The sequence below is a fragment of the Phodopus roborovskii genome, unplaced genomic scaffold (assembly GCF_943737965.1).
Source record: "Phodopus roborovskii unplaced genomic scaffold, PHOROB, whole genome shotgun sequence".
In the NCBI taxonomy this organism is placed as follows: domain Eukaryota; kingdom Metazoa; phylum Chordata; class Mammalia; order Rodentia; family Cricetidae; genus Phodopus; species Phodopus roborovskii.
This window is the reverse complement of record NW_026126645.1, coordinates 5,110,001-5,137,775: the sequence shown is the minus strand read 5'-3', so window position 1 is coordinate 5,137,775 and position 27,775 is coordinate 5,110,001. Positions and strand designations below refer to the sequence as shown.

Below are 27,775 nucleotides of genomic sequence, written 5' to 3'. Positions count from 1 at the left end.
ACGCCTCATTTCTATCTTGACATCCATCATGCTTCAATTAAAAAATTAATAAGCACCCTGTGTCCCCAACCCACTCTCTAACAGGGGGTCTGCTGTCCAGACTGAAGATAGGTGACCCCAAGGCTGGCTTCACACAAGCTGGAACCTTTCAAGCCACCCCAGGAAGCCATGCAAACGAATCCTGAAAGGCCTGGCTCTAAGAAGAGAATTCCTTCATGCCCCATATAATATTCTTAAAGTTTGACAACTTAAAATATACCTAAGCATGGTAGCTTAGGCCTCTGACCTCAGTAGTAGGGAAGCTGAGGCAGAAGGGTGTCAAATTCAAGGCTAACCTGGGATAGATAGCCAGACCTTGTCTCAGCAATAGCAAGAAAAATGAACATTCCTATAGCCTAACATGACTAGTGAATCAAGTTATTTGACATATTCTCTACACACAGGTAAAACCGACACACCACGAAGACATGCCACGTTCAACCTCTTGCGGGGGTGACCCTACTCAAAGGTGAGTGACCAAAGAGCCGAGTGCAGAGCAGGAAAGACCACCATTCCTGATGCCACTTGGCCACACCACCGCCCTACAGTCTCAAAAAGGTGGGCTGGGCATGTGGATCTTCAAAAGGTTATTGGAAAACAACAACAACAATCAAACAGAAACAGCGGAAATTTTGTACTCAGACATAGGCATACAGTGGTATGCAAGGTTTCCATTACTGTGACCAAATTCCTGCCACAACTTAAAGGGAGGTCATGTTTCTTCTGGCTTGTGGCTTCAGAACTCTCTGTCCATGGTTGGCCGACTCTGGGACTCTTGGGCCTGTGGGGAGGCCAAACGCTGGACACCGAGTGTGGAGTGAGGCTGCACACCTTATGCTGACCACAAAAAAAAAAAAAAAAAAAAAAAAAAAGAAAGAAAGAAAGAAAGAAAGAGGGGCCAGGGTCCCAGTACCTCCTTCACCGGCTTGCACTATAAGGCTACCTTCCTTCCATGAGGTCCCACCTCCTGAAGGTTCCATGAGGAGGGCAAGAGCAAACTCTAACTGTTGGGCACAGTCAACAACTGTTAGCTCTTACCCCTGACCTTGGTCTCTCTATCTCTACCTCTCGGACAGTTCTTTGTACGAGTCAGAGTGGGAAAGGGAAGCGCAATTGGATGCCAAGACAGATGCAGTTCATGGCACTCCATCCTGAGTCCACGCAGCCTGCACAGGCAACCTGAGGCAGAGCACCCTGACCCAGCACCTGCTGAGAGGCAGCCTTGCAGCCTTTCCTTCCTGCTCTGTCATGCTGCGATTCCCTCCTGGACCTGAGGGAAACTGGCATCTATGGTAAAGCAATCGAGCTACACACATCTCGGAGATGAGTGGTGAGGGGGGCCCAGGGGAAAGCAACAGCTGTAACCCGATGCTTCAGTTGCCGAAAGAACAAAGCAGCCCGTTAAACACCAAGCGTCGGCAGAGAAATGTGTTCATCCTCCTGTGCTTCCGTGTTAGGTTATTTCAAAACTACAGTGATGACTAAGTCAGCCAACTGAGCTGAAGCTCAGCTAAGCATACTTTCATGGGGACCTGATCACACCTCCGACTTGGGCCTGCCTCGTCCACACAGGGTTGGCCACAGACTGCTGAAGAGAAAGCCAAGACTTCCTAGATGGAACAATCACAACATCAAGTCTGACTTCTGGATGTCTGTGCCACCCATATACTTCGAGGATATTTGTGTGTGTAAGTGTATGTGCATTTACGTGTACATGAGCATGTGCACGGGTGTTCATATGCGTGTTCACGTATGTGCGTGTATATGCACACCCTGAGACCATCTCTTTCATACCCACCTTCTCTTCCAGTGCAGCCCAAGGCACCTGTGGCTGGCTTTCTCACAGGGCCACTAACCTGAAACCACCCCCTTCTCACGTCCCGAGTATTTTGCAATTCCTGCTCACAACTCCTTCCTTCCCTCCACGCTTGTCTCGCACACCTGCTCGCAGCTGGAGCTGCTGGCCCTATAAACAGCGATGGGGTGGCTGCACTGGGGACTTTCCAGGCAGCTAGGAGAGTTTTATCTGGATTTGACGGCAATCTCCTACTATTGCCTTGTTTTCCTGGTGAAAGCATGCTAACTCCTGACAACGGAATAAAAGTAAATCACCAGAGCAGATGCAAGGTCGGAAACCGCCACTTTAAATGAGGCCTCACTGCTCCACATCCAGGAAGGCATGGAACACAATGGGGAAAGCAGACTTGGTTCCAGATCCCCATCAAATCATCTACGTAAGCTGGAAGGCCTCCTGGGAGCTGATTTCAATTACTCCTGTGGCTTTGCAATGTTGAGTGTTTTAGTATTTTCAAGTACTAGCTCAGTGCCAGCTCATCCAAGGCATCATTTTAAAACCAATTATTTCATATGTTTAAAAACAAAACAAAACAAAAAACAAACTTAAGAATGAGCTGAATACTTTAAAAACAGATGTGTTACAACTTTTTGTTGTTAACCTTTCAAGCTAGAAAGGACACTGCTGGTATGGGGATGGCTAAGGAAACTCACCCAACGTGGGAGCCTGGGGTGCTAACTTGGTGGGTGCCTGCAGAGCTGTGGCCTACACGCAAGCTTCTAGAGAGGGTAAGCAAGGTAACAGGGGGGAGGGGGTCATAATTAACTTTATAACCAATGCTTATCCTGGATTTTATCAATGGGCTCAGACTCGGAGAAAGATCACCATATGAAACTCATCTTCTCTGTCGGGAGGAATCCCGGAGCCCAGTGGTGGGGTCTGGCTTGGGAGAGGAGAGGTTTTCCTGTGTTTTGAATTCCATACAAAGAGCAGCACAGAAGAAAGCAGCTGAGCGCCCCGGCCCCGAGAAACCATGAGGAAGGTACGCACCAGGTCGATCAGGTCACTGAGGTTTTTCTCTATCTGCTGTGGAGGCAGGCGCCTCATTAGGTCCAAGGCACAGTCCAGCTGCTGGTCGCTCTGTGGAGGAACAAAGAAAAGCATCAGAGTCACTCCCACCAATACGAACAGCTCCTTCAAAAAGGCACTCATTCCTTCTGATGCTGCTCCCTCGGGACATTCTGACACCCAAGGAGCTGGCAATGGACCCTCTGTCAGGCCTGTTAGGGGGATGCTACGCAGGCAGCCCTGCCCCCCCCCTTTTCCAGAACAGCCTGCTGTGTTCGATCCAGAAGGGGACAGAGCAAGATGGAGGCCCGTCAAGCACTTTCTCGGCACCCTGTGCAACAGAACTCACAGTTACAGGTGCTAACTCCTACAGGTGCTTAGAGAAAGTTAGGGTATCGAACACTATCACATGATACAGCCAGACTAGGGATTCCCAACAAAGTCCACATCAGAAAGAAAGAAGTAAAGAGCCAGGGCCACACACAGTGCGTAATAAGATTACAAGTCCTTCATTCATTCGTTCATTCGTTCATTCGATACCTATAACGTTTCCTGGACCTCTTTGCTAACTGGCCTAAGCCCTAAAGAGCTGTGGCAGGATTGCTGAGAGGGAAAGCACCTGTCCCCAAGCTTGGCAACCTGAGTTCAATTCCTGGGACTGACACAGCAGAAGGGAAGAGCTGACTGCCCACGAGTTGTTGTGGTAACTTTCACAAGGGCACCTTGGCGCAGGCACCCATGCACAACCACAAAATAAATGAATTAATTTTAAAGCGGGCTCCCTCTAACATAATAAACTGCCACCTGCTCCACGGGTACTGGAGGATAAAACTCACTCCTTCACTTTCCAAAGCTACAACAGTGTGCTGCCTGTTCCCTGAGGGCCACCAGCACTGCTAACCGCGGACAAGCAGAAACAACAAATGGACAGGAGGTGGGGGAGAGGAGAAGGCAGAGCGGGGCGGGGCCAGTAAAGAGAACGAAGTTCCAGCACTTGGCACTAAGTGAGGAAGGTATGCCCAGAGAAAGGTGAGGACAGGGATGAGGGGTGGAGGGAGAGAGTGGTGGGGTGGGGCATTCTGAGGGCAGGTGGCCATAGGAGTCCTCAGCACCAAGAATAGGTTTTGATTCCTATCTAATACCTGTTCTGGTCCAGCTCACCTCAGGACTTCTGAAGGCCCTAAACGAGCAAGCCAAAGAGTCTCATAAAACACACACAGGAATCCTTAGAACGCCACATTTGGCTGCAATGAGCCACATACTTCAAGGATTATTGCCATCTAGGCTCTACTATCCACAGCAAGCGTGGGGCAGGGGCCCACTTTGTTTCCATCTGACACGGCACACTGCTTAACTGGAGCTAAATGTATTTTCACATATACATACACGGCACATTGTTAAAAAGTTTGTCCCTTGCTCAAGATGTTTATACACGATCATTTATTCTTAAAGAACAAACTCAAGAAAAGAATACAAAGCACTCCCCACCCCTGCTGCTGCTGTTTAATGAGGCATTTGGAGTTCTTGCTTGTGCCATCCACTTTTAAGTCAAGATATGTCACCAAGGCCACAGTGGCATGGATTTGGCTCACAGGCACAGGAGGCTACTGTAACATGTCAGGGTACAGTAGCACAGGTGAGCTGACTAACTCCATTTCCCAAGTCTGCTCCCCCCCCCCCCATGGACTTAGAACGCTGGGCCAGTTGCTTCCTCCACCAACCTCCATGTATACAGGGAATGGGGACAGTCACAGGATGGTGACTTGGGGAATAATGCACATGGGTTACCAACACACAGTATGTGTTGAATACCTAGAGCATCTTATGTAAATATCATTCAGGCCTCATATATGTAAAAACTTAAGGGGCTGGGGAGATGGCCCAGAAAAAGGTTAAGAGCATGTATTACTCTTCCAGAGACCAAAGTTTGATTCCCAGCACCCACACCAGGTGGCTCACAATCACAACTCCAGCTCCAGGGAGATCCTCTACACCTTTGGCTTCTGGGGGCACATGTATATACACACATACACACACACACACACACCCTACCATCTTACTGCTGTCATCAACTAGACAACAGAGTCAATCCCATTTTACCCACATAGAAACGAAACCCCTGGAACAGAAGACGTGCTCAGCTGGGACAGTGCTTGCCTAGCACGTGCAAAGCCCTGGGTTCCATCCCCAACATAAACAGGATGGTGGTACATGCATGCAATTCTAGCACCTGGGAGGCAGACAGGAGGCTCAGAAGTTCCAAGTCATCCTCAACTTACATAGTGAAGTCACCACAACCAGCCTGGGACACATGAGACCCTGCTTCCAAGTAAGTCCTGGAGAAATGGCTCAGAGGCTATGTGATCATTCTGCTCCTGCAAAGGACCCGAGTTCTGTTCCTAGCACTCACATCAGGAGGCTCACAAATGCCTCAGAGGCTCACCCCAGCCTCTGAGCATGTACATGCATACACATATATGCACACACTTAAGCACAGTAACTATAAAGAAAGAACAGAAACTCTAAATGATTCAATTACAGCTAGTGTTTCTCACCCAGAGATAATTTCTGCAGGACCTGCCATGTCTGTACATCTACTTGACCTGTTCTAGGAGATGCTGAGAGACACATGAGGGTGCTTTTGCCTATCACAGGGGACAGGGATGCTGCCAGCATTTAATGACAAAGGGATGCCACTCAACATCTCACAATGAGAAGGACAGCCTCCCCATAACTGCCTGGCTAACAGAGTCATTTTTTGTTTTGTTTTGTTTTGGGGGGGGGGGCTTGCTGCTAGTACCTGATCAAAGCAAGGGCCCTCTTCAAAAACACCTGGCATGCATTTATTCATGACCACTCAGGCACTAAAAACTGTGGGTTTTGGAAAACAGATATTTGCAACCTTCCTCAGAACTCACAAGCAATGTATGCAAGCCAAGCTCACTTGCAACCATAATCCTGACACAAAAGGACTTGTGGGAATTAACTAGAAACCGAGTAAGAGAAACTTGACTTATGAAGGCCAGCGAGGAAGAGCACCATCCTGATCTCTGTGAAGCCTCTTCGTACCCCCAGACCCTAGCATGCCATTCCTCCCCACCCCAAAGGGCCTGTGCAGGAGGTCCCCCTCCTTCCAGCCAGCCAGACTGCACCCACTGGCAGGGCATCGTTCCTGCCCCTCCAATCTCAGGACTCTGCCCTTGTCCCAATTCGTCTTAATTAGAAATGTTTCACAACAAATTTCTGGAGCTAAGGATGTTTAACTCTCATTAGGTTAGGAAATGACTAAATGCTTCCCATAAGTGAAGCAACATGGGAAAGCCTACTGACAGCCCGTAAAAAGTTAAAATTAGAGTGGACTGGAGCCACTCGCTACGAGTTGTCCCAAGTCTAAGAGGTCCAAAGGGAAATGGCAACAAGAACGTGAAGAAAACAGGATTGTGGTGAGGGGGTCTCTAGGGGCCAACTCAGGAGATGCCCCCATTTTCATATGGCCCATACCTTTCACAAAGTATGAGAACTTGTCTGTTATACATGGATCTTTAAGCACCTCAAACTAATGCAGCAGCCCGGGGAATGGCAAATACAGAATTCCTAAGTGAGAAGAGTCCCATAGCCACCAGAAGATGGAGGACAACCGTGTCTAGGTCTTACAAGGCAGGCTGTGACGCTTCAAACTGTGCTAATCCTTTACTTGTGGAGTCGGCAGACACCTAAGTATATATTTTTAAACATCTTTTATATTGCTTGCATGTATGTCTGTGCACCCTGCACATGCCTAGTGCCAAAGAAGGCCAGAAGAGGCCATCAGACCTGGAGTGCCATACTTGTGAGCCACCATGTGGATGCTGGGAATCGAACCCGGGTCCTCTCGAGAGCAACAAGTGTTCTTAACCACTGAGCTGTTACATCTCCAGCCCTCCTAAATAAAGTAGTAGGAGGAAATACCCAGGGGCATGTGAAGATGAGGTACAGCAGAGGAGAAGTCTTTCCTGTGGCCAGATGGCTGCGTGACTTCAATCTGTGCCTGGCTTTGGCCTGCGTGCCCTCTAGGATGCCCCCTAAGTGGATCCTGTTCCTCCTCCCTCATTCTAAATGGAGATGCATGGCTGGGTCCCTCTCCCCTGCCCTCCGGAATCACAATTCAACAACTAGGCATTGAGTGCCAGGCCCCAAACTTAGCCTGATGTGTGAGACTTAGTCCCAATTGTCACAGAACTGTCCAAATAGCCACTGCGGTGGGATGTGCACATGAAAGGGACACAGAAGACACAGGCATGGCACAATGGTGTGATTGACCTTTGGTTCCTCTGCCTGTCTTCTTAGGCTGTCCTACCCATCACAGCTACTTATTCTGCAAACTTCAACCCCTTGACTGAAATAGCTTCTTCCAAATGCCCTTCTTCGGAAAGCAAGCTTTCTGGGCTCTTCCTCCCAGAAGCCGGAGCCTATGGGACGGGATGAAAAGTAGCCAAAGAAAGACCATTTCACTTCACCTTCCACATCTCTCTGCCCATTCAATTAGTCACTCAATAATTATTTATTGTTTCCTAGGAAACAAGCTCTGTTTTTGATGCTCAGCAATGAACATGAAGTCCCTGGTCTTTTAAAGAGCTTACAGTGCAGGGGGGAAAAATCAGAATCAATTAGGAAAAAACCACCCGGGACAGAGCCTGAGGGAATGAAAGGATAAGTAAGGGCGGTGGCCTCTGAGGAACACCAGCGGAGGCAGGGAAGGTTTGGCTCTTGCTGGCTTTCACATGACTTAAAAAACAAAAAAGTCACAAAACCGCCTAACTTGCCTGGCAACAAGTAAAATAGTGTCCATATGGATGAGAACTAACAGTCAAATAAATTACCACAGGCCAAAATACCCACTGGCGAGTACAGACATCCGAGTGTCGTCCAGTCTTGTACAGACAGTCAAACCTGCCCTGCTAAGCACACACAGAGACAGAGTCCCCAGGAAACCAACAAAGAAAGTGTATCAGTTCTCTGCAGGGGACACCAAGAGCAGACAAGTCCCAGCCTGTGATAAGTCCCAGCTGAACAAAGTGTACACGCTACCCCGGGACTGATAAAGCTGGACACAGCCCACTAATAAGCCCAGAGGACTCCCAGGGACATGGTGGGGGTGGGGTAGTCTGTACCCCAGGCAGCTTCCGGGGGGCCTACAGGGCCACAATGCACTGCAAAAGGAAGAGAAGAACGGCTGAGAACCTTCCTGGCCTGAGAGCCAGCACAGCACTGGGAGGGGACAAGCAGCCGGATCTGGTGTGGGAGGGGACTGCGCCTTGTCGTGAGTGACCTGTGCTCAGTTACTCCCAGGCCACTCATCGCTTGCTTAGCCTGGGCCCTGGCGTGGAGCCCCATCACTCCATCGATGTTGCTTTCGTCTCTGTCAGAGGGAAGGAAGGAAGGCTTGCGCTTCTGTGCTATGTTCTCGGGATTCTTCAACTTTAAAATCAGCCATAACCAGGCACTGTACCCCATACAGTATGCCTGGTCAACCTCCCCCTACTGTACTCATTTGTGACCATGTCCCTTTCTTCTTGGACGTGGGGTGCATCTGTGACTGTTTTAAGCAAACTTGAAGCAGGACTAATGCCGAGTGACTTCTGAGGATAGGTAAGGCTGACAAGCTCAGGCCCTAAGTCCCAGAGCTACTTCTGGCTCCCACTGTGACTTCAACAATACAATTCCCTAAGCCAGAATGACCTGGCTGGGATGCCCCTGAGCCGATGACCCACAGAGACTGCTGGATAAACTTTGGAGACACCAGGCCTTGGGTGATCCTATTGGATGGTAGTAGCACGCAAAGATTCTGATGATGACCACTGGGGGGCAGTCTGACCAGAGATGAGCTCTGGGCAGGAAAGATCAGAGAAGGGCCTTCTCCCCACCTACGTTCTGAAGGGTCAGAAAGAAGAGGGTGAGGTGGTGTCTAGGAGACAGGAGGTGGGTTGAGAAGCTCAGAGTGCATGTGGTCTGGGCATCCTTTCTGAAACAAGGTGTATCTAACTCCAGGGAGAACTAGAAATTCACACTACCAATATTCCCAGGCAAGAGAAGGCCTGGTCTTCCTGACTGGTTAGAGCAGATTTGGATAACAGAGGCATCTACATGTAAACAACCCTGGAAGCCTTGGGGCCTGCAGAGCTGGTGCCTTGGTTTACATTCCTGAGAGGTTCAGCGAACCCTCACTTCACAGACAGCACAGAGAGAAGCTGCTGACGCCTGGGGCTGGGCTGACTTACCACAGAGGCGTCTCACTTGACCAGGACTGGCCTCGGCTGGTCTTGTGACCCCAGCAGGCAACTGTTTAAAAACACAATCTGTTTTCTGCCTTGGAACTTAGAACAGTTTGTGCTGGGGGCTATCTGGGAGACAACTGAGGGCAAGCCCAGCCTCCGCATCAGGTCACTCCAGAAAAATGCACATTTTGCTTTAATAAAATGAAAAGTGATTCTTCTATTGAATGATTGCCCCTGGGAGGGACACTGATGACAGTGGCCCAGACACAAAGTATCCTTGGGATAGCATTTGTTTCCCTGAGAAATCTTCTACCAAGGGGTCAAAGCAACATCTGGTTGGGCAGAAGGGATCTCCCTGAAACTTTGGGGTCTACTGCACATGGCCATGGCTGGGTCACTGACATCTTTTAAAGAGACTAACACAAACATCCCATGACACACCAGGAACCAGTTAGTGCTGCCTTGAATCATGCAGATGGCCCTTTAGGATGGTAATGTCTCAAGAAGGAGCTCAGGTCCCTGAACTGCCAGCTCCTGCTTCACCTCGACAGAAAAATTAACTATTTATGGTAACCGGCATGGTGGCAGAAGCAGTGTCATTTTGACAGTGCAGAACTCACTGGGACAGGAGGACATGACTTCTCTGCCAGGACACACTCTGGGCACCCTAGGACCCGTTCCTCCCTGATTTCTCTCTAACTTGACACAGGCTTTCCATGTGGACTGCCAAGAGTCTCCAGGAAGGAGAGATGTCACTTAAGTTGCCAAGTCACCCAGCAGCAACAAAGGATGATAGACTTGAAAGCCAACATCCACCCTTGCTCGCCCTGTGTGCCATAAAGCATGAGGACCAACAGCTCCCTACAGCTTCAGTGAGAAGGAGGACAGAAGGACAAGGGCGGACTAACTCCACAGTTGCTGTCAAGAGGTCCTCCTCATATCTGCACTGTGCGGCCGGCTCCCTGAGGCTTTCCAATTCGTTCATTTGTGACCTAGGTTACAGCTGAGAACAGTTGAACTACTAAACCGTCTCCCTGTTTGCCGGTACTTACAACCCCTTCTGAGGTTATCAAAACTGGACCAGTGTGACAAGCCTAGAAGAGTCCCAAGATGTCGAAACATCTGACCCAGCAGTAACTTGGCAACCAGAACACCACTCAAATCCCCACCTAGCTCTAGAGCCACCATTGATGGCCCTTCCCTTACACAGTCCTTCAGGGACTGAATCATCCCAACTGAGTCACACTCAAGAGCTTCTGTGTGCAATGTCAGCCTCCACCTGCAGAACTCCGGCTATTTTCTTCGTGGAGACTGGATTCGCTCTACAAACCTGGTGGAAAGGCAGAGTTCTCTGAAAGGAACAGGTCCCCAGTTTCAGGAGGGACAGCTGTGTTGGCACCTTCTGACACCTTCTGGCAGACTCTGCACTCAACAAGCAGGTCTACTTTTGGGCTCTTCTACCTCCTGTGGAAGGCAGATGTCTTTATTTCCTGTACCTTCCATTTCTTCAACACAGATAGTGGCTGGCCACCATACGCACACATATGTCCCGTGTGCTAAAACTCCATTCCCAACAGTACTTCTACAAGCAGTGGCTGCCTGTTTTCCATGCCTTGGACATACTAAGGCAACAGGGATGGTAAAGAAGAGAAACACTCAGGTCAGAAGACAACAGACTAAGTGTGTGGCTCTGCCAGACTCTGCCAGTGTGTTCATGGGCCTGCTTATGCCGGCTGGCTGACCTGGAGTGGAATCTCTAGAGGGAGCAGCTCACTCATCTGTCCTGGCTTGAAAACACAGAGCTGTTAACACTGACAGGAGTCTCAGACACCTGAGTCTCAGACACCTGCTAAGTGAGGCAACTGGTTGATCTGTAACTCTGTAGACTAGCGACTCAACAGCAAGTAAACCAGGACCCAAATGCAAACCCCTCATCCCACACGCAAAGCGTTCTACCTGCTTATAGCTTAACCACAGAGAGTTGGGAATGAAGCTGGACTTGCTTCTTCCCCCAATAGTATGTTGAAGTTCTGTGTCAGGAGAACTGACTACGACAGTATTAAAAGGCCCTGGGTTTACTGGAAGAAAATTAGAAAAGGGAAGGAGGGGACATGACTCAGAGCACTGAGTTTTCAAGTGGACGTTCATCGCTAAGAATATTCCATGTGCAAACCAATTTAAAAAGGGAGAGAAAGCAGGAAGCAGCACCAAATCTATCCCTGAGCCACGGATGACCTGGGGAGGATGACTCCAGTTTCACAAGCAAGCCAAGGGAGTCAGGCGGCTCAGGTCAACTGCTTGGAGCCAGAGGACTATGGCACAACTGGCCTCCATGCCCCAGTGTTCTACACAGGCTGCTAACCAACAGGCTCCACTCGAACACCAACTTCCAGGAATAGCCTCTGGCTCAGAATCGTCAACAGTGAGTCTTCTCCCGGCTGGGCAGGGCTGGGGCCGTCCTTCCACCAACCTGTCTCCTTGGATTACAAGCAGAGTCTCACACACACCACTACTGACAGGTGATTTCTCGAAAACACTAAAGCCTTCTGGAGACAGTTTCTCTGGCTGATGGTTTCCTGGCCCCTTCAAAAGAGTCCACAGGGCGCCATCACCTATGGTCTGCTCATTAATGGCTCACAGATGTCTACAGCTGCTGCCTCTGCATGATCCTGGCTGGTTTCATATAACCAGCGACTAATCCTCCACTTTGTCAACTGGCAGCTAGACACACAATTAGGGGCAATCCCAAGGCTTCTTCAATAAATGGCATGTGTGCTGTCCACATCCACCTCAATGGCACTGGAAACACAAGGAGACTCTCCTCAAAAGCCAGACAATTAGTCCAGAGTGTCCCCCTATTCCAAACACAGAAGAAAACTGTTTGGAAAAGGCCCACACATGCACTGGCCAAGAGATGTGAACTGCTTTTGCGGCAGTGCGGCTGGCCGACAAGAACCTTCTCCAAAACATATTCACAAGGTAGCCTAGATGCAACCTGTAATATTTGGGCATGGGTTTACCCCAATAAAGCACAGGGGGGTGGGAGAAAGACAAATCAGGTCCAGTCAGTCAACAGCACAAACAGAAAGGTCCCAAGCAGCAGTATGTGAAAGACTGGGGAGGGGGTGCGAAGTCTCCCCCAACCCAAGCAGCCTACCTACAAGAAGGACAGGGCTGTTTCTTGATTTAGGTCTAAAGAGAGGCTTAAAAGGAATACAATACTTGTGCATCGAACAAGCACTGGGTGGGCTGGTATGTAACCCAGTGGTAAAGTTGCTTGGCCAACATACATGAAGTCCTGGGTTCGAGCCCCAGCATGTCTTCCAGTTTACAGCAGAACACACAAGGCAGGGAAAGAAATGATACTTCCGTCTTCACTGTTTAAACCCAAGACAGATGCAGGGCAAATCTGCACCGGCAGACAGGACCTCATAAGCAAGACAGAGGAGGGTGTCAAGCCTGCACCTGCCAAGCCATTTAACAGTGGGGGGTCTGGACAAGTCTGTCATCACCTTCCTGAGTCTTAATCCTTTTATCTGTACTGGAAGGCAATGTCTAAACAGCACCTGTGAAGAAACCCACATTCTAAAACCATGCCCAGGAGAAGCAGGCATTACCAAGACCCTCATACAGATGATCCAGGTGCAGAGGCCAGGCTCCAACGTTTCTATGGAGAATTAAAAGTCACACCTGCCCTCTGCATATTGGTTAACATTACTGAAGGCATACACAAGTAGGCAGCTGCCACCAAGGGCCTGAAAAAGCCATTCAGTCAAAGCCAGTCATTTTGGTTCTTCGGCTAGACCAAAGCAACCTCTACCAAGGGCCTGGTTACTTTTCCATCTGCCAGGAAGCCACCTCGGCAGAGGCTTGAGACCTTCGCACCCTCTCTCCTCCAATGAATGCTGAGTGCAATGTCTCAAAAGAAGGAGAATTAAGGAGGCCAAAACCCACGAGAACACAAAGAAGAGATCAACAACCCTCCCATTCCCCACCCACCCCCATTCCAAAATACTGTCCTGCCCACAGGGACCTAAGCTCAAACCTGGGCAGTACTGCTGAGTACCTTGCTGTCAGACTACCATCTGAAGCAGCCTGCATGAGGTTGGGGCAGCTCCCACAAAGACAAAGTCGCAGGTTCCACCTCACAGCCAGAGTCATCAGCAAAAATACAGCTATAGCTTTTTATGCGTATGTGTAGGTACACACATGCGTGTGCACAAATGTACATGTGCAGGCCACAGGGCAACCTTTCTTATTTTATTATGTAGACGAGGCCTCTCACTGGCTTGGGACTTACATGGGGGCTAACCAGAAAGCCCAAGGGGCAAACCTCTAAACTCAGCTCAGGTTTTCCCTAGAAGATAAGGATAGTGCCTCCTCCTCTTGGGAGGAAATGGAGGTGACTAACCCATACTCAGGGCATTCAATGTTCAGTGGCCTTTACAAATGAGTCAGCAAAGAGAGAAGGCATGAAAAGGTAAAAGTCTCACATCTCAAACTAAAGGCCTCTGGCCACCTCTAGGAAGAGTGCTGGACTCTGTATCACAGTGACCAACGCTGTGCCCAGGAAGCCCGAAGACCCGTGAGCCTGGACGTTCCATGACCAGACCAAAGGGGAATGGACTAGCTTGCTGATTTGGACTGTGCATTTCTACGTGCACCCGTGTGAACGGACTGCTGGGAGGCCAGGAGAAGCAATCTCTACAGACCCCAGCACTCAGTTCCTCAGAATGGCACTTCCCATCCCTACGCAGATACAAACTCTCATCCTGATGCATATGCCCGGCTGATGGCTTTCATTAAAGATAAACAGCCTCAGCTGGGGATATAGCTCAACTATCTGAGCACTAGCAATCACAATCCCTGAGCTAGACCCCCCCCCCCAGTGCTGACCCCTCAAAAAAAAAACGACAAAACAGCCTCATAACTTTTTGTAACAGCAAGAAATACAACATGCCTCTGAAGCCAAGAGAGAGGGAGAGACTGGAGGGAAGGCCACGGAGGATTCCTAACCTACAGGTGCCTACACATAGAACCCCACCAAGCACTGGGAGCCACACTTCCCAATTAGTGTTGGAATGATTTCCAAGGAAGAGAATATGCAGAGCCTCAACTGCTTCTGCCTCTGGTTCCTGTGAATGCCCGAGCTGCCTGGACACCGTACGCAGTGCAAGACTTGGAGTGAAGGAGGAGTCTTCCATCAGTGGACAAATCACAGGGGCAGCAGGGTTACTGTCCTAGTAGATGTCCTAGTACTATAGTGTTAGAGAAGCATCTGCCTGGGATCCCTCCACCCCCACCCCAGCACACGGAAACCAGATAAACTGCTACACAGGGACCTCAGCAAAGCCAGCTTCAAAACTCACTCACTCATGACACAAAGAGAAAACATCTTTGCTTCACTTTGCCAAGTTTGTCTGAGAGTTAGCTCATAAATTCTGCAACCAGATAGAACGGGGCCGAGTTCAGGAAAGCGGAGGGGGTTGTTTAGTCAGCTTTCTGTTCGGGATAGGTAGAGGGCAACTCACTTTCCCCTTCTAACCCTTGACTCCCCAGAGAACAAGGGTCTGTGTGGCCAACAAATGCTCAGCTTTCTGCAGAGGCCCAGACAGAATCCATCCATCTGAATATTGTTCTTACCTCCCACCACCTCCCACAGCAGAGAGAGAGGGACCAGGCACATGGCTCCAAGGTCACACTCCTCACTTAAAGGATCGTGGGAATGCTTGTCGATAGCCTTGTCGCAGCTCTGGATCTGGAAGAACCGCTTGGGGTCTGCTGGAGAACTGCGGAGGGCAGGCTCTGACATGACATGGAGGCCACAGGCAGATGCTGCAGCTATCTCCAGTGACCCCACCACACTCTGTGAACATGCACAGCTCAGTGCTTTGGGCACAACTCAGGCAAGAAAGGGGGAGGCAGCCCTGTGCACCCCAGCAACGTGATGCTCCCCACAGCTTTGGGAAGACAGATTGTAATGGAAAAACTCTATTAGGAAATGAACCAAAGGCAACCAGAACATGCTGAGGGAAAAGGGGACGTTTCCCAAGATGACCCCCAGGCTTCCTGCTGCTGGTGTCCTTTATTTCTATGTGGCAGGGGTGTGGTCTACCGGTCTGTGTGCTGTCTCCCATGAGGTTCTGCACAGGGCCCACGGACCATGCCAGGGGCTGTCTATACCTCTGCCCTGGAACTTAGGAGTGGCTCCAAGAAGGAGACACAGGTGTTGTGCTTGAGTCCCCAGCAGGGGTGACCCAGGAGTCCTTCACCGTCACCAGCAAGGTTTGCTTTTTCTTCTGGTTTCCCTTGTGGCCTCTGGCTGAGGACTATGGCTTAGCTCATTCACACAGGAAGATTAATTCCAGAGCAAGGAGCAGGGTAGGAATCCGTTTCCAATCAATGATGGAAAACAGCTTTGCTCACAGCCAAATTTATTCTTGCATGAGTTTCCTCCAAGACCTTGCAAGTCCAAGGGAGGTATGGAGCATGGAGGTATGTCCTCCACAGTGACTGCCTGCCCACAGCAGCCTGCTGGCCTTGACTGCCCACTTGAAGTGGACACAACAGAAAAGGCAGGTGAAGTGCAGGGCTGCTTAAGCCCCACGGGTGGGCATCAGTTTTGAAAGCATTGCAGACCCCCTCCCTTTCCTGTAGAACACGGGCATGCACACATGGAGCGGAGTGGGAAAAGCCCATATCAAGTAACAGGACTTTTAAGTTAAGATCCTTGTTCCTTAAAAAGCATCACAGACTTTTGGGGGAATTCAGTTGCTTCAGAGTCCTGGTCCCCTACAGCACTGGCCCTTCTTTCAGGCTGCCTGGTCACAAATCACTAGTTGCTTGGTAGCTCTTCTTCCTCCCACTAACACCAATGTTCCTGACAGATCTGGCCCTTAGAAATGTGTGTGTGTGTGCGTGTGCGCACGCGTGAATGTGCTGGAAGAGACCAGAGGGCAACCTTAGGTACCAGTCCTCCCATCATGCCTGGCCTCTGTTTACCATGCATACACCAGGCTAGCTGGCCTGCAAGCTTCTGGGGGATTCTCGTCTCCACTTCCCATCTCATTCTATCTCATGACAGGAATTACAGATGTGTGCTACCAGGACTGGCTGTACAGGTTCTGGGGGTTCGAATTCAGGTCCTCATGACCGAGAGGCAAGTGCACCCTGCACCATCTCCCCAGCCCATTTACTTGTTTTTGAGAGAGTCAGGTGCTAACACCCTGAACTTCTGCCCAAGCTCTTCCAGCTTCACTCTCTTTTGGTCCAGACACGAAGTCCAGAAATTCAGGTGTGTGGGAGTGGGAGAGGGCAGGGGATGACAACAACTCTTCCCACAGCTGAAGTAAAACACAAGCACACATTACTGACTAGTCCAATGAGCTGCCTAGCAAGTAGTTGGAAACACACTCATTCAGGAGGCACATTAATAAAAGATACCTTCGTGATCAATGGGCACTGGAAATGGATGCTGGCAGGGATGATGGGAAAACAATCCGATCTTTATGGAGATGAAGCATTTTTCCTGAAATCCAACCCTCACAGCTTCCCCCACCCTTCTGTACAATGAAAAGGTGAACTTGAGTCCAGCTTAGACCAATTGCTCTGAATGACAATGGAAGTTCTCAGCAAGGGGCTGCCTCTGTGCTTGCTGTGGATCTGGATCTGTGGGATCTGGGTCTGTGGGATCTGAGCTGAGGCTCACCAGGTAGAGCAGCCTCATGGTCAGTGTCTGCATCAGCATTCATGCATCCACTCTGCCAGCTTCTTCTTCTTCATCCCAAAGGCAAGTATATTATGCTAACCATTACACTTTCAAAGCCAGGTGTGGTGGCATCCTTCAATACCAGCACTCAAGAAGAAGAGGCAGGTAGATATCTGAGTTTCACAACAGCCAGAGCTCTTGCCACAAAACAAAGCAAACAAGAAAAAAAAAAAAAAAAAAAAAAAAAAAAACACACAAAAACCAACCCTTTCAAAAGACAATGAAATCAGAGCTCAGCTACAGTGACAAGCAGAGCCAAAAGCAACAAATGTATCTTGCCTGTCTTGGCTACTGGTTTGTATCCCAACCAGAGCCTGCAGGGAAGGAACTCGTGGCATCTCAGTGCCTGAGCACACCATTTGCTCAGGGACTCTGCTTCCAAGAAAGGGTGAGGTGTACACAGGAACGCTGCAGCCCGCCCTGGGGCAAGAAGAGGACCCTCAATGGCAGCCAGGGAAGAAGGGTCTGTTGACAGGGTGAGGGCAGGGCAAGGGACACACACTGGACTTCACTCACCAAGGGGGTGGCAAGGTAGCATGTCTGGTCTTGCTGCATGATAGATGCCCAACAGCTGCCATCACCAGAACTACAAAACTGCAGAAGACCATGGTGTGTGTGTGTGTGTGTGTGTGTGTGTGTGTGTGAGAGAGAGAGAGAGAGAGAGAGAGAGAGAGAACCTTTAAACTGCAGAGGACACTGTGTGTGTGTGTGTGTGTGTGTGTGTGTGTGTGTGTGTGTGTGTGTGTGATACACCTTTAATCCCAGCATTCGGGAGGCAGAGGCAGGCAGATCCTGAGTTCCAGGCCAGCCTGGTTTACAAAGTGAGTTACATAATAGCTGAGGCTATTCAGAAAAATGCTATCTCCAAAAACAAAAACAAACAAACAAAAAACCTGAAGGGGACCATTTCACCCACTTCCCAGGTGTCTTGGGAACAAACAAAAAACAGAGGAGCCAAAGCTAAAGACTTGGAACATGGCACTGAATGCCAGGCACCATGTTAGGTATTTTAAAATTAGGAAACCAAGGGCCAAATTGCTGCCTAGACAGCAAAATTTTGTAACAGTGCACTGGCTCCCCTGCCATCCTCCACGGCCCTAGCTTCATGCTTCTCTCCTCCTAACACCTTAGACCCACGGAACAGAGCCGCCTCCTGGGATCTGGAGCCAATCAGGATGTAAGCCGTTTTAAGAGCTGATGAAATTCAGGCACGCTATCTAGAAAGCAGTTCTGCAACTAAGTTTCAAATTGGGAAGAAAAACAATTCAAGGGTAAGGACGCCAACCCTGAGACCCATGAATTCATAAGGACAGTGGGGGAGGTTCTTGACATAAAACATGTTCAATTCAGCAATATTTATAACATCCCAAAGTGAAGGCAACCTTGATTTCCAGCCAGTGGGTTACTGGACAATGATATGACTCAGTTATATTTCCAAAATTGTTACATGATGCCGTTGGGAGGTGGAAAATTTAAAGTATGGGAGCTTTGCTAAAAACTATGTTCAGAGAAATACAGGGGGAAACACCAAAACATAAAAGGTTTTATCCATAAAGGGGATGCTGAATGAATGATTCCTGTCTCTCACCTCAACACGGTTTCCCTGTGCGGCCTAGGCTGGCATTGAGAGTAAGCCTCCTGCCTTGGCCTCCCAGTGATAGAATTAGGGGTATGAACTCCCAAATCGTCAATTCTCTATTTTATCTTTTGCATTTTCCACAAGGAAAACACAAGCTCTTCCATTTACCGTTTTTTTCCTGATTGCCCATATGTACGTATGATATGATCTCTGTAAAAAGGTCAGGCATTGCAAAATAAGCAAACAAGCACACAATGCCCCCTTATCCTGCTTGCAAATGTCTTCTGATAGGTATTATTTTCAGAATAAAATAATTTCTTTAGGGACTGAGGATATGGCTCAGTGGCAGAGCATTTGTCTAGCATATGGTCCAAGGTTCAATTCTCAACTCCACAAACACTATCAACTACTTTAATCCATATTTTCCTCATATATAAAATGACCAGACAGTGGCTGGCTGCCTGGGGCAGGGTGGGGATGAAGATGACTAGAAATGGTACAAGGGCTCCTTTCCGAGTGAGAAAAGCATTCTAAAATTGGACTGTGGCGATGGTTACACGACCCTGTATACAGTTACTAAAAATTTACAGAACTGCATTATACACTGAACACTGGGAATTTTTATTTGAAAGAAAGAAAACAAAACCACAATCCCAAGACTAGAGACAGTGGTGGCTTTGAGGGAGGCAGCCATGACTTAGGGCTCTGTTGCCAGAAGTCCAGGGCAGGAGTGTGTGCGTGGTACATCATGGGAAGGCTCACCAGATCCACAAGTCAGCTCCCACAGGCACATGGCCTGGAGGAAGGTAGGCACACAGAAGCCACCAGCTTCTCTGCAGAGAAAAGTGGAAATGGAGGCAGTGGTGGCTCACACGGCTAAGAGCTAGCACAGCTCCGGATACACTGTGTGCTGGAGAACTGAAAACACTCCCCCGCTTCAACAGGAACTGTGAAGCCACCTGGTCAAGATGTGCTGTGGCTGCTATGGAAGTGCTCAAAAAAAGTGGAGGAAACGGCTGGAGGCGAAAATGAAGATCTCAATAATGCAGATCTCAATAATGCTGCTGAGGGAGGGAAGGGATGCTAATGCATTGCAGGGGGGCTTGGTGATTGGAGGCTAGACAAGCTGATGTCTGCACAATTCTCTAAGGGGAAGTAACTGGCAACTAAGTATAGCTTTTAGAATGTTCCTTTCCTTCTAAACAGGGTTTCACTGTGTAGTCCTGGCTGTCCTGGAACTTGTTCTGTAGACCAGGCTGGCCTTGAACGCAGAGATCTGACTGCCTCTGCCACTTGAGTGCTGGGATTTAAGGTATTTGCCACCACCCTGCACATTCCCTTCCTTCTGTGCTCTACTCAGAGGCACCGGACAGAGGTTAGAAGCCCCTACAGTGTGGACATGGAGAGCAGTCTCCCAATAGACAGGCGACTTCACTTCTGCAAACATTACTGCATCTGCAGTCTTAACATTCAAACACCTATGGAATGTGTGAACAGCAAAACTGAACTTACTAAGTTAGCCCTTACTGAGCCAAAGCACCTTTTCTTCCGAGGGAAGATGTCTGCTCTTCTCGCTCCTTTCCTCCATCTTTTCAACCTGGAATTTTTACAGCAGAATTTCTCAGACTCTAAAAGACGACAATGTAGAGCTGGAGAGATGGTACAGCCATTAAAGGCTAGGCTCACAACCAAAAATATAAAAGATGACAATGCATCTATCAACTGGGTCTTGCCAACCTGGCCCTCTTTGGGCGGCTTTATTTTTTCCAGAAATATTTGTTTGTTTGAGAAAGGGTTTCTATCTGCCTCTAGCCGTCCTGAAACTCTCTGTGCAGACCAGGCTGGCCTGGAATTCAGAGCACCACCTGCCTCTGCCTCCTGAGTGGTGGGATAACAGGTGTGTGCCACTGTATCTAACTAGGTTTTAGAAAATGTGTTGCATGTTTTGCCTGCGTGTATGTATGTCTGTGTACCACCTGGGTACAGTGCCCGAGGATACCAGAAGAGGGAACTGAGAACTGAACCTGGGTCCTCTGGAGTAGCAGCCAATGCTCTTAGCTGCCAAGCCATACATAAAATTGTAATATTAAATGTGTTCCAAAAATACAATCTCACTGTCCCAAACATGACACCTGTCATACCAGTGACTACAATGGGTCCATGTCCCAGCCCTCATGAGAATACCTCTACTGTGAACACTTAAAACTTTTGTCATCTTTCAAGGCCAGCCTGGTCCACTGAGTAAATTCAAGGACAGAGATCCTCCAAAGCTAGAGAAATCCTGTGTTGAAAAAAAATAAACAAAATAAGCAAAAAACTTCCGTCACCTTTAAGTGTAAAGAACTAGAAAGATGTGAGAATGAGTTTAAATGTGGCCAGGGGGTGTCTGGCAACCTTAGACTTAACTCTAAGGTGACCTGGGGGAGCAAGGTCCCTAGACCTTTCCATAGATCTTCTTCCAAATATTGTATGGATGTAATGGCACAGCCACTGACCTCAGCTGGTGAGCACATACACCCTACCCCCATTCCCCCCTGCAAGCTCAGGACCAGACCTCTGTCTGCCCCATTCACAAACAGCCCCAATAGCTTATAAGCCATCCAGATGCTGTCACAACAATGACTACCAGTAGCTATAGCAGGAAGTTTATGTAGAGCTCAGTGAAAGAGCACTTTGCCTAGCAAGCTCAAGGGCCTGGGTTCAATACCCAGCACTGCCCCCAAACAAACAAACAAATGTAATCACCTGCTTTCTCATTCTGACCTCAAATCCCCACTGCATCCCAAGTCACCTTCAATGCAGCAGACGGCTGAGGGCTGAAAGCCCCAGTACTTTGCTTTTCAAGAGTGGTTAGAGATAAAAATTAATTTAGTGTCTCCCTCATCCTCTTTAATCCACAAAGCTCAGAGAAAAATCCCCCGCCCTGCTTCCTCTTTGAACCACGAGTCAAACCTGGTTCCTGTCATGACCTTGTACACCAAAGGCTGATGTAGTGTCCCACCCTCCGTCATCTGTGACATCACCAGGCCTTTCCATTCCACTGCATGTAACTCCCCCAGTGAGGTGACTTTACTCCCAAGTGTGGCAACGAACTGTCACTCAGCCGTCACATTTCCTGGAGAGGCTTTGCAGCAATGGGTCTTCTCACAACCAAGGCTGCTGGTGCCAGGCAGGTGACACCTCCACCAGCTTAGCTGTTTTAGCGTCCCTCCCATCACCCCTTGCTGCTTCGGTAGTCGGTGTTCTGAGCCTGACAGCCCTTTGGCCACCTGTTGTCCTTCTCCCAAATGAGCAGGCTCAGGCTCGGGTTCACATCTTCTGGGCTGGTTGTGGCCTAGTCCTGGACTAGCCGGCATTCCAGGAGACAAGGGTTAAAGGCAGCAGAGGCAATAGGAAGCGGGAAGAGACCACTGGTCACTGCCCCGGGCTGCCCTGCCTGCTCCCATCTGGCTCCCATCTGACCCATGCAGCTGGCCAGGTGGTTTTCATTTGTAGATGAAGCCCCAGCGGCTCTGTGGCCACAGAATCGCCTGACCTTGGAGTCTCTGGAAGGCTGACACACACAAACCACACTTGTGTGTCACTGAGCAGGGCTAAAAGGTCACACTCCACAGTTGGAACCCTGAGGGCTACAAGAACAAAGTGAGACCCCTTGGACATTCTGATGACAGCCAGCAAGAGGAAGCCAGCACTAGGGCTGGGGCTGAGAAATGGTGACAGGACCCTTCGTGCCGGCCTCCTCAGGCAGTGCTCAGGCAGAAGCACTCAAGGTGAACCTCTGAATGTTCTTTCAACGCGGTACAAAAGACAAAGACGGGATTCATAAAGAAAGCACAGTCGAGCCCTGAGATGGCTCGAGGGACAAGGCCACATCCTGCTAAGCTGACTGACATGAGTTGGGTCCCCAGGACCTACAGGGTAGAAGAGTCAACTTCTACAAACTGTCCTCTGACCTCCACGTGTTAGCTATGTGTGGACACGCACTTTTTTAAAAAAGCATAATATAAACACATGGCAGTACCATTGTATGGGGAGAGCTACAGACTGCATTTTTAGCAGGTCAGGTGCACTGTGGGCACTTCACGGGCGAGGGCAAGCTCATTAAACCTGAGTAATATTTCTAAAATAACCCCCAGCATCACTCCCATTTCACAGGCGAGAGGACCGAGGCAGAGACGTTAAAACTTGCCAAACCATGCAGCTAGTACTTGATGGGGCTAGAACAGAATCTGAGCCCAGAATCACGATGCTAACTACCCTGTCTACTGTCTATAACAGTATTCTATATCAAGACCAGCATCTACATATACATACATACCACCAAGATAAAAAGTAAAAGGTTGGAGAAACACCCTATGTGTCTTGTCCAGGCTGTGGGATGAGGCAGAGCCTGTCTATCTTCTTTGTTGCTAAGTTTCTAACTTCTCCACAACTACACAAGCAGGGTGTGACCAGCACCAGACACTGGTTTTTAAGACTTGGAGAGCAAACAGTTCTGTGACTGGGCATTCAGGCCAGCCTGTCACGAGACCAGGGCAGGGCTGAAGTTGCTTAACTCACTTCCTCCCCTTAGGCACACAGAGGGGATGCCCCCAGCGAATCTCGGGGCCTATGATGATTAAGGGCAGAAGGGCACTCTGGTGTAACTCCTTGCACACCATCAACCATGGTATTTTTCCTGAGGAGTCCCAAATATGGGTCTTCACAAGAGACACTACCTCTGGTCCACCCTAGGAGATACTTAAAATCCAGTAAGAAAGAGGAATCGAGGCCGAGGAACCTTTGTGTCATGCGGCCTGTCAAAGACTGACCCCATGAGATTCCAATGAGACCTGCCCTACCCCAGCTCCTTCACCAGCCTGCTGCCCCCTGCAAGCGGCAGGGGAAGATGAGCAAGACAAGAGGAACGGGGTGCAGTTTCTCATCCACGTGCCCTCCGAGGGCATGCCCACCTCCACAGCTGCAGGCCCCCGGCCCAGACAGAGGGAACCTCTCTGCCTCCGGAACAAGGCGGTGCAGCCCCTGTTCTTGACTCACACTCTGAGCCAGTTTAACTTTAAGCACTTAATTGAGGAGGAAAAGGGTTCATGGCAGCTGCTCCCGCCGGCCTTCTCTTTTTAATAATTTTCCTTTGATTTTTTTTTTCTTTTTTGAAAAAGAAGATCTACATTTATGTGTATAAATGTTTTGCCTGCCTGTATGTATGTGCACCACAAGTGTGTCTACCAGAGGTCAGAGGGCAGCAGACTCCCTGGAACTGGAGTTAGAGCAGCTGTAAGCCCCAGGCCTCACTGCACTAGGCAAGGGCTCTGCCTCAGTTTCACTCTCCAGCTCTTGTTTCCCCTGTAAAACAAGGTCTGGCTCTGCAGCCAAGGCTGACCTGGAACTCCTGCGCCACAACCCCTCAGTCTCAGTGCTGGGATTCCTATCATGCTCTGCCACACCCAGCTCTGTTTCCTGTTTTACTGTGGTCAGAAAGCTTAAAATGCCCTCCCCCCACCCACCCCGCAGGAACGCTGTGTCTAACACCACTGCTGCCTATGGGCATGGCTACAGCTGCCTGTCAAGGCTCCAGTCTGCTCTAAGCAGGGGAAGGGGTCACTGGCCCCAGCCCTTTCAAACTGAACAAAATTTCAACCCCAAGAAAACCCAGAAGAGTAAAGGAGACGATGCCACTATGGGTGGCAATCTTGACAACTGGGAGACTGTATCTCCATGCAAAACAATACCAGCATACCTGCAAACAGGAACCTCAGAGACTGACACTTGGTCACGTGGAGCAGCACATACTTGCTGTGCCCTGCCTTAAGAATCCAGACCGTAGGGCTAGTGAGATGGCTCAGCAGGTAAGAGAACTTGTCGCACAAGCCTGAACACCTGCCCTGGGTCCTGGGAACCCACAATGGAAGGAGAGAACTGCTTTTCTAAGTTGTCTTCTGACGACTCACGCCTGAGTTCTCAAGGAAGGATAGGAACCTGGGTTCTTCCCACTCCCAGGCAGACTTCCTGCTGGGGCTCATCCATGAGACACACAACTGTTTAACTTTGAAATTGCCTTAGAGTTCACCATGGGGTCCCTTAGTGTGGCTCTGCTGTACAACGATGTCAGCTAAGCTTGCTACACAGCATGTTTGCAAAGCTCCCTGACAGAGGGAGCAGAGGAAGGGCACACGGAGACTATCATCGCCGGTAACTCATCATCATCAGTAACTCATTATGGCCGGATGAGAAAACAGAACCCAGAAGGGCAGAGGCTAGCCAGGAGTCCTGAGAAGGAAAACCCTTCACACTTTCCAGGCATCGCGATATTCAGGCTGCTATTGAAAAGTCTTGTGTTCCCGAAGAAGGGGGAAGACAGCACGAGGGGAAGGCATCTAAGCTCCAGATGCAAACACTGTGCTTGTTTTGGACAGGCCTCAGTGACATGACCGCCAATGTTTGTCTCTGGAATGGCAGAAAGATGTTTATTATTGGTAAAAAATTGTCTTTGCTGTTACATGACTCATTCCTGCCTGCGGGGGCTGCTCTCATCTGCAGCCAAGGAGAGACTGCTAAATTACCAAGTTTGCAGAAGTTATCACTGACCAATACTTAACACTGCAGGGCCACCAGCCACGGGAGGGCTGCGGCTGTTCTCTCGTTACCACCAGCTGTTTCTGCTTTGCTGAAAGGCCTGAAGGACATGGTCCTACTCAGCACCCTAGGTGGTGGTGGGGCTGCTCAGAAATACCCACAGCTTGTTTGGGGTTCAGTTCGGGACTTAAGAGTACTGGAGCAGAGGAAGGGGAGACTCCAGAGGCAAGCAGAAGAAACCACAGGCACAGATGTCATACCGTACAAGCTTTCCAGAGTGAAAATCAACTATGCTGTTGATTTTCCTTAGGAGCCTCCCGCGTACTGCCAGGGAGAGCAGGATGGGGCTCACAGAGGCAGAAGCAGTAGTTACACCACCCATGCACGCTGCCCCCCAACAGTGCTTGGGTCTGCTGTCCCTGAGTATAGCTCAACAGTGGCCCAGGGACACAGGGCCATTCTGTGAAAAGCTGAGGCTGAGGGGCAGACAATTCTTCTCCAGACCATCCCTTTCATTCCTGTGGCTACTCTCATCTCTGATGATGGGACAGGGCCCTGTCCTCAACACATCTATGCTAAAGTCAAACCATCATCCTAACCAATGGCTTTCAACCTATGGGTCATGACAACCTGTTCACAGGGTACAGATATGTACATTGCGGTTTATAACAGTAGCAGTATGAAGTAATGGCAAAAATAGTTTTATGGTTGGGGGTCACCACAACATGGAGAACTGCATTAAAGGGTCTCAGCAATAGGAAGGTTGTAAACTCTGCCCTAAAGACAGCAGACACATTGCAAACGCCAGTGGGTACTTACTGAGTACTCACTACGTACACTGAGTACTCACTACGTACAATGTGCCAGTAATGATGCCAAGAAGCATCTGAAGTGATTATTCTAATTATTTTATTTCTCTCCATCCCCAATCCCTTGACCAGTGACCATGGCTGTCCCCTAATGGAGTCACACCCATTCCCCTCCATCTTAGTCAGCACAAACTTCCCAAGACTCAGACTCGGCTAGTCCTCATTGGCCATGGGCTTCAAGAACTGTTGGGAAAGAGGCACCTGCCCTTGGTCTCGGGGGAATAGAAGGGCCTACCCACCTCACCATCCACCTGGGATTCCCTCGCTGGGCTCTTGAGGACACAGTTCTACATGCCATACTCCTGCCTACAGCTGGAGCCTAGAGCCTCATCCCACGACAAACCCACTGCGGCCAGACCTGATTTTCCCACACGCCATGCCGCCTGAGGCCTCACTGAGCCCAGATGATGGCAAGTCAGATGCTTGTACTCTCATACTGTAAAGGAGGGCAGGAGTGAGGGCAGGAGCTCCCTCCTAACTGTTTTACTGAACCCTGAGAAATTGCCACACTGTGCCACGGCATCCTCTACCTGGGACCCAGTGCCCCACGACGCGGAGTGCTCTGCTACTGAGCATCTGCATGTCACAGCAGCAAGGAAGGACGGGGAGGAAGTCATAGCAGCAAGGAAGTGGGGGGGGGAGTGCTAAATTCATAAGAGATGTGGAAGGGAAGGGGGACTGGTGGCTCCCAGGCTGCAGAGCAAATACCAGCATCCTGGGTGAGGACCGGAGCCTAAGTCAGACTATGAGTCCAGCTGAGGGGTACAGAGAGGCAGCTAGTGCTTCATGTCAGGTGAAGAAGGGTGTCCATCCAAGAGAAACCAAAGGGTCTATAGTATGAGGGGCCAAGGACATAGAGAGCAATGTGATGGCACATAAGCATGCATGAGGCTCTGGGTTCAGGTGGGAGGGACTGAGGATGCTGCAAACAGTTAAAGATTTGGTACTTCCTAAAGCACTCAGCACCAGCAAGGGAGCTGGTCCTTACTTTTCCCTTCTATATAACTTGCCCTGGAATAGGGTGGGTCTTCCTGGCTTCAAGCACACTTTGATGGACCCTGCTGGCTATGACAGTGTCCCTGGATTGTAGGTCTGCCAGGTCTTCAGGAAACACTGGCACATGGCTCTTGAGCACTTGGCTTTTCTGTTCTCCCTGCTTTTGTTCATCAAGGTGAGCGACATCATTCAGAATGACGGCTAGTTAGCCCGGAAGCCTGTATGGGAAGCACAGATGCTAACTTGGGAGAATGGGTATGGTTGCCAGGACAGGGACCTGAGCTCTTGTGATGTACAAAAGAAGGCCAGACGCAATAGCTCACCAACTATTTTCTTATCACCAAAGGTATCTCACACTAGACAGTTCTCTCCTTCAGGAAAAGGAACCTAACTCACCCCTGCTAAAGGCAAGAAATAGACACAACCTGATGTTGCTGGTCATAGGTGCCATCTCCAGAGGTCTGTGCACTTAACGCTAACACTGTGTGATGTCATCAGTGTTGCTCGTTTTACTGTGTGTGGGTTCAGAGGGCAACTCTGCAGTGTCCCTTCTCTCCCGGGCCCTTACGTGGGTTCTGGGGATGGATCTTTAGGTGGTAGGGCTTGCTCAGAAAGTGCCTCTCCTCTCCCCACTGAATCATCTTTCCAGCCCCAAATGCATGTCAAAAACAAAACACGAACTCTCTGGAAAGTAATAAAACCCTCAGAAGACCAGATGTAAATCCAAGGCACGGCCAGCTGTTCTACTTGGAACTTAAAAACAAAAACAAACTCAAAATACCACCTCTCTGGTTTCACACAGAGATTGGCATGCAGAACTATCTTTCCAACAAC

At 49.5% G+C, this 27,775-nt stretch overlaps 1 protein-coding gene across 3 annotated transcripts in view; it reads right to left on the bottom strand.

The window, feature by feature from the left end:
• Capzb (capping actin protein of muscle Z-line subunit beta) overlaps positions 1–27,775 on the bottom strand; it is a 99,440-nt gene that overhangs the window by 49,817 nt on the left and 21,848 nt on the right. For all 3 annotated transcript variants that reach the window (XM_051173465.1, XM_051173463.1, XM_051173464.1), the window contains exon 2: positions 2,885–2,974. In XM_051173465.1, coding sequence (XP_051029422.1) covers positions 2,885–2,974 — 90 coding nt within the window. The remainder of the gene's footprint in view (positions 1–2,884; positions 2,975–27,775) is intronic.